Below are 12,013 nucleotides of genomic sequence, written 5' to 3'. Positions count from 1 at the left end.
TCCCCGCGGCCAGGGAGGCCCGCCCCTCGGGGAGTGGGGTCAGGGACAGAGCCTGTAACCCTACTGTGGGTGCTGAAGGGCTGGATGCAGAGGGAGCCAAGCCATGGGCATTGGAAGTCCCAGTAAGGGGCGTCATGAGCTCATGCAGGTGCTTCTGCCCAGGAAGGCAGGTTGAGGGAAAACATGCCAGAACAGCTCTGCGGCCCAGCAGGGGACACACCTTTCAGAAGGCCTCCTGGATACTTCTCCAAGCCACAGAGTACGGAGGCTGCCACATCCCAGGAATAGTCCTAGGATTGGAGACACCCATCAGAGGCTCTGATGATCCCTAGGAGGCTGGGACCAATGAGCAATTGAAAGCTGGCACAAAGGGAAGGGACAGCCTCATGCCCTTTAGGCCAGAAGTCCCCAAAAGGGCGTGCAGAGAGAAGAAACACTCAGGGTGGCTCTCCGACATTCCTGGGTGGGCACAGCTCTTAGTGTTATAGCCGGCAGCCCCAAATCTCCACCTGCACCCTGGACCTGAAAGCCGATCCCTATTCTTGGGGGTCAGCAGGATCGTGCACATACAGAGTGACAGCTTGCTAAACAAAGATTCTGGAATAAGCCAGATGGCTCAGCTGGGCAGGAGGAGTTCCAGGTTCCCTGGAGATGGTGGCCATGATCAAAGAGGACAGGGAAACATGGCTCTTTTGTGGTGGGCCAGGACATCACAGTGGGGTACACCCGACACTTCAGGTGCTGTTGCAGGTGTGACCTTGGTCTTGACCTTGCGGGGCAGGAAGTCTTGCTTTGGGAGATGGCCCAGGGGTTGGGGAGACAAGTTGGTTCCCAAGCAAATGTGGCTGAAGACCCATTCCCCTGCCTCTGAGATCATTTCTACTTTGGGGAGCGAAATTTCTGCCACTGAAGCGAGCTGCTAGGTGCCCGCCTGGGGTTAATAGAAAGATTACAGTACTGTGGTTTCTTTTGACCTGTTCTCTTCTCCTCTTGTCAGCCTGACCTCCAGGATCTCAGAGTCCCACTGCTTGGGTGTTAGTGGGAGATGAGGTTGTCTGTCACTCAGGAAACTGAGACTCCTTGGAGGGAGCACCGTCTGTATGCAACAGACTTCGATCTTGGGACTTTATTTAAGAGTGCCAGAGTGGTGTCTGGCCACTGCTGATGATCGTCAGGGCCCTGGGTTTTGTGGTTGAGCACAGACAACGGGGCATAGAGACCACCCAGACAAGGAGACCCTGGCAGAGTCAGGGGCTTCAGCTTTCTGGTGACATGACTGTCCCAACATACCAGGATGAGTCACATACCCCAGAGCTTTCCTGAACTAGTCAGCATCCGGCTTGGGAATGAGGGGAAACAGGTTGTGTGTGTGTGTGTGTACATGTGTGCGGGCACGCACGTTATAATGGAGCAGAGTGGGGAGTGGGGAGGGGTGGTAGATTTTTTCTCTAGCGGTAAAGCCTGCCCACAAACCCCCAAACCAAGGAGCCACACAGAGTGAGCTGGATTGTAGTGGGTTCAAGTCATTTATTTTTAGACTGTACCAGCATGTTTGGTTCTGGGGTCCAATCCCCAAATTCCAGAAAAATAAACTAATGAGAACCACATGCACTACGAGAAGGCCATTCTGCTGTGTCCGTGATCATGCGGTGAGTGGGCATAGAATATAGACCAGGAGCCCTCGGCATGAAGCAGGGCCTCTCTCCCGGGACAGCTGACAGCAGCTGGCTCTGAGACCTCACTGGGACTGGGGAAAGGGCAAGGCTGGGTTATTTGGACCCTGTCCCTTTACAGCCCCCAGGTCCCTTATTGCTACATTTGCTACTTTGCTACTTTATGACCCCTGGGTGGTACCCAGGGGACGTCTTATCACTGGGTGGTACTAATGAGTAGGCTGCTGGCGTCTGCCGTTGCCATGGTTACACCAGCACAGATCTTTCTTCAGAAGGTCCAGTGGTGAGTTATCAGGGATTCATTTGGCCACTATTTGACTGTGCCACACATGGTCCTTGCTGTACACTCAACTCAATCAGCCCTTTTGGAGGTTGGTGGCATGTCATCTTTCTCCCCGCAGGGCTTTCCAGCTCCCGGACCTTGCTGGAACACCTCTCTCCTCCAGCACTTTCTGCAAGGCCCAAAGACCAACAGCCCTCAATCCTTTCCAGCGTCTGGGAAGACTTCCTGGTGGTGGCTTTTGAAGCCCATGCATTTGGAGCACAACAGGAAGGGTGTGTTTTAGGAAAAACGTCAACTGTCACAACCAGCCAAGGGGCCAGACGGGTGGCAGTCTCCTGGTTCAGTGTCCTGTCGGTGAGGTAGTTTGAACACACCAGCAATCCTGCCTGGGGAGAAGCCCCTGGAGCATATCCCCCTGTGTTCACTGGTCCAAGAAACAACTCAGAGACATGAGAGGTCCCTCCTGGGCGCTGGCCTGGCCTGACCCTTGGGCAGTCGTGGGGCTGGAGCATGGCCCAGTTGACTGCACTGGCGGGCCAGGCCCTGCTCTGTCCCTGTGGTGCAGCAAGACCTTCCCAGGGGAACAAAGCATCACTTTCTGGAAGGGCAGCGCCCTCTCGCAGCCCAGAGAGTTCCTGCTGCTCTGGTCAGGCCCTCGGGCTGCTCCTGGGCATTTACGTGAGCCAATCTACAAGTTCTCCTCGTCCGTGTAGGCAGAGGCCCGGTGCCTGTGTGTCTGGCCTGATGGGTGGATGGTCACATCTAAGGCCATCCTGATGCTTTGACTGTGGGGCTGCCAACATGATATTTGCCCTGTGAGCCCTCATTGGGAAGAGCCCCAGGCCCAGAGACCACGCCTAGTCAGGGAGCTGAGGCAGGACATGGTGAAAGAGGAAAGTCTGTTTTGCTACAGAACTGCCTTCAAAAGCCTGATCTGGCCTGGATTTATGGCTGCGTGGACCAGGCCAGTGGAGAACTGGTCAAGACCAAGTGTACTTGCCTTCTAAGGTCTGCATGGTAGACTGACCTTGGGCTGAGCAGCCACGTCCCATGCCCCATAGCTAGGCGTGATCTACTGGGAAGCAGGTGCTGGTGGTCGCAGGACCGAGCATGCCTTGGTTGGGAGGTGGGATGGGGGTTATTGCTCTGGGTTTGAGTCCTTCTGAAGCGCCTTTTCCTCTGTTGAGCCTGCTGGATGTCCCCAGAGGAGTCTGGAAGGCTTCAGCCTCCTCCATCTCAGGGCTACAGTCCACCTGGCTCAGTCCCCTCTGGGGACTTCCAGGGTGGGCCAAGCCTCAGGCTAGCATCGCTCAGGAGTAGCAGCCAGAAGGGCACGGAAGTTACGGCCAGTGAAGCCAACCCTGCCCTGGCTGCAGCCATGGGGAAGGGCAAGGGACAGCCAGGCCCTTGCCCTGGATAACTGAGGGCACAGAGGTGCCCACTGTTCTGGAACTTCCTTTGTCCACATACCCTGCACCTCCATGTCAGCCCAGCCTGGGGACCCTTGGCAGGGAGGAGGTTCCTTTGGGCAACGCTGGGTGCAGAGGAACTTGAACTGTGATTTTGTTCTGAAACATGAGGTCTGTGTGAAAAGCAAGAGGATAAAAAAGGGTGGAAGGAGGAGAGGAGGGGTCAAAAGACCCCAGGACATGGGATCAGGCTTCGTCTCAGTCCTTTACTCATTGAGTAGTTACCGAGTGTCTACAAGTGCCAGGCTCTGTGCTGAGGTCGCGTGGAACAAGGGTATGGGAGTGTCCCATGAGACTCTTTGAAGACACTCTGAGGACTCAGCATACACCATCTAATTTCCACTGTGCCTCGAAGAGAGAGCAACTACTGCCAAAGGGGGAAACTGAGGCATAATGGTCAAGAACCCATGATCAAGACTCCGAATGCCCCTGGGGCCCCGCTAAGGGATGGAAGGCTGGGGTCCTGGGGATAGGGCCCTGCGGAATCAGACATCCACGGGGCCCAAAGGGGAGCACCCAGGAGGCAGGGTCTGCGAACAAGCCTGTGAGCCTTTGGTCAGCAGCTGGGGAGTCTGCCTATGTGAGGAAAGACGGACCAGTGATGCTCTTTGCTTCTTTGTTTGCTGTTTATACAGTCCCAAGGGAGATTTCTCACCTAGGGCCAAAAATAGCTCAAAGGAGGATAGTAATAGCAGGTGGGGGAGCGGGTGTCAATTCAAAACCATGTCTCTGAATTCATTCTGTCCGAGGGCTCATGGGAGTTGCATGACGACAATGACAATGATGAGTACTAGCTACCGTTTGCTAAGCACCTACTGTGCATCAGGCACCTGACTTGGAGCTTTGCGTACAGGGTCTCACAGCCAAGTTGGCAGACGGTCTTTTTGACACACGCATGAAGGGAATACAAGTGGGTCTTTTGCAGGTTTTTGCAGGTTTTCCTTTGTGTCTGCTTTTTCCCTTGATGACCGGCATGGGTTAGTGGGCTGCCTTAGCTGGGCTGTCACAGAACCACTTGGCCCTGGCCTAGTCCCTCTGTAGCAGATTCTGCTCCAGCTTCAGACCCAACAGAGACCTGGCCTGGCAGGGTCCTGGCCCAGCCCACAGGACTGCCCACCTTGTGACCCAGCCGCTTCCAGCTGGGAGCCCTCCCAGCTTCCACCTGGGGCTGCCAGAGGGAAGGATCCCAATGGCCCCTGAGTTCATGGCCATGTTTATTTTGAGGAAAACATGAGGGAACAAACCAAGGAGCAAGGGGCAAAACCAGAATAAATTACGAAGTAATAAATTTTTAAAAAGATGGTCAGGACCTTCACGTCTGGTAAACCACAAGCTCTTTCATCTACACCGGTGCTTCCTCTGGCGTTGGACCCTTGAGACATTTGACAGGACCAGAGGGCAGCCACGGGGCCTGTGGAGACCTCTTGGAAAGCTGGCCTCCAAGGGGGTTGAAAGAACTTGAGGTGAAGCCATCCACGAGGTTGCTCGGCGCTGAGGACATGATTGGGACACGTTGTGAGGGTGGTGCTTGCTCTTGGCCCCTTACACCCCGGTGGCCAGAGAGATGGGGGGAAGCGGGAGGCAGGGGCGACACAGTGGCTGTAACTATGGTGGGTGTGGTGGTGCACCGGGGGATGGTGGGGAGGTGGCGCATAATACTGGATGTGCTCAGGGCTGGCTGGTCCCTCTTGCGTCTGCCAGAAGGCGTGATCCCCCAGGCCGCCGGAGGAGTGATGCTAATAAGAATATAATCTTAGGTGACAGTCACAACAGGAGCCCCACGAGGTGTTCTCCCCTGAATGAGTTAGGGATAAGGACCTCTTAGAGAACGGGGTGTCAGCGTACGACTGTACAAGGAAGAGAGGGCTGTAAATGGGGGCCCCCGCCGGGCAACCCCAGGCTCTGTAGATGCTTTCCTTCCGGTCTCCCTGTTCACCCCCAAGTCTCCCCACCGTTGCCCTCCATCGCCCTCACTCTTTCTCCTTCACAGTGACCAAATCTCCCCGTAAGGAGACTCTGTCCGTGGATGTGGAGCGCCGCCGCCTGCCCGCGTGGTCCTCGTCCCCGGGCCCCGCGGTGGGAACTGTCAGGAGGACTGCATCAGGCCGGTGAGGCGCTTGCCCGCCAGAGACTTTCCCTGCAGAGACAGGCGACGGAGAGGCACGCACAGGCATGCACGCACACACAGAGGGACAGAGACAGAGAGCCAGACAGGCGGGTTAATTGTTGTAGGAGCCGTGGAGGCCAAACGTCTTAGCTACCCGACCCCTTTAATCGCTGGCTTTAGGAGCCTTAACCTCAGGCAGTTGGAACAACCAGGACTCTGGGGCAGGTTAGGGAGTGAGGGAGTTGCTGGTATTCTTTTTGGGGTGTGGGAATTTTACTTACCCAAAACCAAGCACTTCAACCCTTACTTAGAGCATCTCTTAATGCCTGTGGGCCGGCCCTGAACTTAATGTTATTCAAGTGAGGAAGGAAAAGGTGGATTGGGGACCAGCAAGATCAGGGAGGGAGGGTTGACCCAAATAGATGATGGCTAAGGATCTGGGTGGTTAGGAACTAATGAATTAACTATTCTTAAGAATGCAGAAGACCTAGGAATCCTGTTTGAAATGCAGGATGAGTTCTCCCTGGAAGAGACGCACAGACTTCGGGTCCTCCGGATGACTGCTTCTGGAACTGAGAGTACAGGGCATCCCCTGAGCCTGGGCTGATGAGCGCTGTAGGGCCCAGAGAAGTGCACTCCTGCATCTCCTATGTTCCTGGCTCCCCATCTTCGGTACCCAGGGGCTGAGTATGATGACTCCACATCAGGAAGTCTACACACCCTTCCTTAAAACCCATATGGCAGTTCTTCTCAAAAATGAACAAAATAAACTGGATGGTGAGGCCTGGCGCATGAGGGATAGGGGTCCTAAGAGTAGCCAATTGTTCATGTGCCCAGCAGGAGGTGGCTGAGGAGCCTCTGATGCGGGACTGGGCACCAAGAGGAGGGATGAGAAGGATAAGCAAGGTTCAGGGGCTCAGCCTATTTCCCTTGATGTCGTCTGCACCCAGTCCCTGCTCACTCTTTTCAGAAATCTATAGCCTTCAGAATCCTCGGATAGGGGTCTAGAGGAGAGTGTGGCTGGCCCCAAGCAGATTGATCACTGTGTCTGAGAAAACACCCAAAACCCATCCTATTATTGACAGCGGGTCAGTGACACCATCGGCGTCCGCGAAGGGCAGCACATGATTGCTCGTCAGCCTGGGCTACGCTGTTTCGTAGTGTGAGATTGCAAGGGCCAGCAATTCCTCGTGGTCATTTCCAAGTGGGGTGCGAGGGCTCATCTTGTTTACTGGGCTTGGCTGCATGGAAGCTGGATGTAATTAAAAAAAATTGATCAGGTTTGTGAAGCCCGGTAGGGTACTCAATAAACCTGCTGATTGATGAATTGATGGATAATGGGTAAATCTAATAAATGAACAACATGGGCTGTGAGTTTGCTGGATGCAGGACAGTGTGTCATCTGACTTAGCTCTCCATGGAGGGACATGCAGCTTGACTTTGAGAATTCTGATGGCATGGATGGGAGCTTGTCCAGGAATGGAATTGCCCTCGGGGGCTATTGGAAAGTCTGCGCCCACCTTCTCTTGCTCTTTTCCCCCCTTTCTTTCACTCCACTTCTTCACTAGTGAGACAAAACTTTTCATTTTTTTCTCCCCTATCTTAAACACACACACACAACCTCCCCATCAGTAATCTTATCTGAATCTTCAAATACACTAAACTTAGCCTGCAGCAGGATACATTTATACTGGGCTAAACATTCTTTAATCAGATTTTTTTTTTTTTAATCCTAGAGGGTTGCAGCGCCAGTCTTTGCAAATCACTAAAAGCAGGATGGTACTCTGTGTAGAGCGAGTTAGGTACAACAGCTTGTAGACGGCAGAGGCCGACCTTCAAGGACTCCCTCCAGCCCTGGATTCTAAGGCACACACACTGCTGTTCCTCTCCTTGACTGCCCTTCCTCAGATGGAGCTCGAGGCATTTGTCATCCAGTTGGTTCACCTGGGAATGTGTCTTCTCGATGTAGGCCTGAGGCAGGAAGCATGGGGGTGTGTGTGAGGTCCTCTCCGGGGAGATGTGGAGCTGATGAATCCAGGGCCTCCTGGTCAGAGAGCTCTAACAAACCTCCCCACTCCCCTTACCCCGTCCATCCCCGCTCCTATGAAAGGCACCCAGGAATCATGCTTTCCTCTTGGTGCTGCTTATTGCTGTGGCAACCACACACCAAATACAGGCTCCTCCCCACTCCTTCCATCCCTCCTCCACCAGGGCCACAAATTACACATAGTAAACTCAAATATATATGTTCCAGGTCTGCCATACACGGCATTTAGGGCTCTGATTTAGCTAGCGACAAGAAAAAAGAAAGAAATCACTAAAGCTTCTGAATAACAGTCTGTGGCCAGTGAGTATGTTAAAAACCCAGAGACAAAGAAGGCGAGGTTCGCCAGGCATCCAAACCCTCATTACAGCTTCTTCCTCAGTAATGAAGTCATGTTGGCTGGAGAGGGGGCTGTGGGACGACGGAGGTTGGAGATTCTATTTCTGGATGATTGTGTGTCTATTTGTTTTAGGTGAATTTGGCCCTGAGGCCCCTGGCCCCCATCCCTCCCAGTTCTATAGAGTGGGCTGGGCTGAGCTTGGAGGGGCTAATTAATCTCTTCCTGCCTAAGTCCTGAGCTCAGCCTCACAGCTCTGACTCCAACGACCTGTGGCCAGCCCATCAATCCTGCCCCGCCCCTTCCCCCAGCTGCTTCCATTTCTTAGGGCTTCAGGGGTGGGGGCAGGGTGGTCGGGTGGTGGAAGGGGTGCAGCTGATCAGCCCAGAGAACAGACCCTGAGATTGTTCCCAACCTCTCAGCAATCCAGGTGGCGCTCCTTGGCATTTTTGTCTCCCTCTCCCCACTCCTGTGCTCAAGCATTTACCAAATGTCAGTTCTGTTGCTAAGGGGGTTCGTGAGAGTTTGGGTCGTCTTGGGAGGCAGCTCAGCCCACCTGCCATCTGTCCTACGCAGTGACCTCCTGGGTCGAGGAAGGATAGGCTCAGACCGGAAGGTGGTTACTCATGCAGGATGCAGGCATGGCTAGATGCCTGGCCTCGGGCTTTGGGGAAGAAATCCTGCAATCACACTGGCTCAGCAGCTGCCTCCCTTCTGAAGAGCTGAGGCTCCTGTAGTTTTCAGGGATCAAAGTGAAATCTGACAGCAGAGGCTACCTGTGTTCAGAGGTGAGCTGCCACAAAGCCTACGCTGCTAGGGGCTTGCTGGGAGCTCCTGAGCTTCCTGCTCTGCCCAGAGAGAGGAGAGCTCCCACCTGTACCCTCTAGGGCTCCTGCCTCCTCTTCACCCCCATCCCTGCCTCCGTCTTAGATGATTCTGAAGGAAACAAGAAGGAGAGTGGTAATTCTGCCTCTGCCTGGCACCTTGCATAGTTACAGGGGAAGTGGTTTTTTTCAGTGCGTGAATATGTGATGTTCCTCAGTGCCGGTCAGTTGGGAACGGATCATGGTGCCAGAAAACTGCAGCCAACTCAGCCTGAGGCCTTGGCGGAACTGAGCAAGGCAGCTGAAGGTGGTTGAAAATGCTATTAGCAGGCAGCCTTTGTCCAAGTGAAAAAATATAGTGATTAGAACTGAGCTGCAGAAGGTCCATTCCAGAGACACCCGAGCTTTGCATACAGACAAAGTGCTTTTCACCTTCGAGACATTTGGCAAAGTCTAATCCAGTAGAATTTGGGATCCTTCAATTTCATGGACCAGGGGCTTAGTGCTGGGTTCACGAACAACCACACATTCAATACCCACCCTCTACCCTGACTGATCATTTCGGCTCTGTGGCCATCTTGATGGCTAGAAGCCTGGAAGAAGGTGGTCATGAAATCTTTTGTTTCTAAAAGGAAACACACAAAAGGAATAGCTTCCTTTTGTGCAGAGCTTTAAGAAAAATCAACATGCTGTTTGACATGCTGTGGCTCTGTGCATCGCGCTTCCGGATATTAATCAACAAAGCATGCACGATCCGGGTTATGAAGAGCTTTCCCCACCTACTTACCTGGGAGGCTGATGCTAAACACTTTGGCTGGGAGAAGGGCTGTGGTTCAGAGAGTAGCCCTGGGGGTCAGATGGCGTATTGGGGGCAGTGGAGCCGCGCTGTAGGGGCTCAGGCAGGACCCTTTCAATGCTAAGGGAGTAAAGACATCTGAGCTGCTGATGAGATTTTCTTGTGATTTGCCCAGATGACCTCAGACCAAAGTTACAGATCTCAAGTCCAGCAAGTCTAAATTTGTGCTACCATGGGGATAGAAATCACAGTTCCCTCTGGGGGAGAGGGGTGGAACGGACTGGAAAGGAGTATGGGAGAAATTTCTAGAGTGATGGTTGTAGGTTACACTGATGCATACATTTGTCAAATTCATTGAACCATACATTTCAGATCTGTTCATTTTGCCAGATGTAATTATACCTCAAAAGAAAAAAAAGATTAGAAAAAATATCCCAGCTATTACCTCTCTGCTTTGAAATTTCCCATCCCTTATTCTTTTTCAGTTGCTGTCCCAGCAACTTTGCCTTTTGGCTAAATTCAATGCTTCTCTCTCCAGTAGAGGAGAAACCCAGATTCCTCTGCTAGGGGAACTAAAACTTGCTATAGAACTAATTGGGAGCACTATTTCTAGTCTGCATTGATCCAAACCGATCACCTTGTTGTGACACACAGGCATTTTTCATCCTTGCTAATGAAAAATGGTGTTCTGCTGAACAGGGCTCACCAAATGACCTTGCCGGCAAGGAGTGGGAGGCCCCAGAGATGAGCTGTCCTCGCAAGGAGACTGAAGGTCACCTGTGAGTAGCTGATGCTCAAGTTCATAAATGATGAGCATGTGTGAAATCACAGGCCTGGGGGAGACTTGCTGACGAAAGCAGTCAGGAGTCTGACTAAGATCCAAGTGGAAATGTGAGTGTCCTGGCTTGAGTTCGACAGGAGGCGGAGAAGTCAAAGATCTGCCTAACTTTATCAGGTGACTTCCCTGGAGGTTGGTGCCCCTGGTGATCCTTCTCCACTGAACAAAGCATAAGGAATGATTTCAAAAGGGAGTATAAGGAATTCTGTGGCATCTACTTTCTCAATGACGTTTAAAATTGGGAAAAGAGTGCCATTTGCTTTGGATAGTTTAGGGGTCTGAGAAACTCTGGCAAGGGATGGTGGGAAAATCCATCCTTAACATAGAATAGTTTCAACAAGCTTTTCAACTCCCCCTCTCTCATTACCCTCTGCTCAATTTGGTGAGGGAAGGTGGAGCAGAGGAAATGGGAAAACCAGGTGATGGGACTAACCCGAGATTACGCACTGCTGATCCACAGCAGAGTTAGGCCAGAGAAGCATGGAGAGACGGCCTCCCCTCCTGACTCCTCCCCTCCTGACTCTTCCGTAGTGGGTTGGGGGGTGGGGCGGGGGGACAGCCCTGAGGCAAGATCCATTCCTGGGGTCTATATTACTCCCGGGTCCTTGCCAAGCTTTCTGATCTCTCTCAGGAGCTGAAGGGCATTTTATTTGGTTTTAAAATATTCTCTTTATTTGGCTTTTTAAAATAAGATACCACAAACATAAAATAACAGCCAAATAAAAAAGTCACGAGAGAGGTGAAAATTGAATTAATAAAAAAAAAGTTCACTGGCTGAAGAATTAATATACATTCATGCACATTTAAACCTGTTAAAAAAATAAGGAATATGATCAAAATGAAAATAATGGATTCTTTTGAAACAGCCCACCATCTTATGTATGGTGCTATAAATAAGCAGGTTTGCCATGTTAACGGTGGGTCAATGGAATCTATCAGCAGTCATATCTTTTGAAAGCAATTCCCACAAAATGTCCCTGGGACCATTAGCAGGTTCAGACACCTTACTCTAGCCTGTAGTGGCAACTACCAGTGCTTTTTTTGTTTTTAATTTTCATTTGGAAAAGGTAAGTTGCCAGCCCTCCTATCTGAACTACGTATAAAGAACTGACCTACCCCCTGACCTCCCATGGACTCTCTTTGAATTTCTTATTCCTGCCCAATGGGGGGACATCAATATCTCATGTACTCCCCTTCTCAGGTGCCCTCCTCTTCAAATCGCCCAGACCTTGATGGTGCCAGGGTGGGAATGTTCCCATTACCCGGGACACAGGTTAGCTACCAGGACAATTACCAATAGGCATCCGTTATTGACCATTGAGCAGCTATGGTGTGTCAAGCACAAGAGGCATTCTATAGACACTTCTGCTAATGTCTACACCCTTGTTGTCAGTTAAGTATTACCTTAACCCCCACTGGACAGACGAAGAAACAGGCTCAAATAGAGCTTGAGCCACTTGCCTGAGAGCACACAGCTGGTCGGTGGCAGAGCCGAGTGGGTTGGCCTTTGTGACCCACACACCTTCTACTTTGTGCATGGCTGTCAAAGAGGGAGGCAGGTGGAGCGCTCAGGGGCTGGACACCTCCATGCCCGCCCACACGAGGCGACCTCTCAGGGTGGTGTGGGGTGATTTTCTCAACG

The 12,013-nt window shown here is 52.1% G+C and overlaps 1 protein-coding gene across 37 annotated transcripts in view; it reads right to left on the bottom strand.

Moving 5' to 3' along the window:
* Positions 1-1,507: 1,507 nt before the first annotated feature.
* RGS6 (regulator of G protein signaling 6) overlaps positions 1,508-12,013 on the bottom strand; it is a 529,145-nt gene continuing 518,639 nt past the window's right edge. For 23 of the 37 annotated variants that reach the window (XM_070593510.1, XM_070593527.1, XM_070593508.1 and 20 more), the window contains one exon: positions 1,508-5,562. In XM_070593510.1, the coding sequence (XP_070449611.1) occupies positions 5,396-5,562 (167 nt within the window). In that variant the 3' untranslated portion in view covers positions 1,508-5,395. Of the gene's footprint in view, positions 6,785-7,216; positions 7,504-12,013 lie in introns of those variants that run through there. The other 14 variants (XM_070593542.1, XM_070593503.1, XM_070593516.1 and 11 more) reach the window with 5 other exon arrangements.

Source organism: Equus przewalskii, chromosome 25 (genome assembly GCF_037783145.1).
Source record: "Equus przewalskii isolate Varuska chromosome 25, EquPr2, whole genome shotgun sequence".
NCBI lineage: Eukaryota > Metazoa > Chordata > Mammalia > Perissodactyla > Equidae > Equus > Equus przewalskii.
The sequence above is the reverse complement of the archived record's forward strand: the minus strand, read 5'-3'. Positions and strand labels throughout refer to the sequence as shown.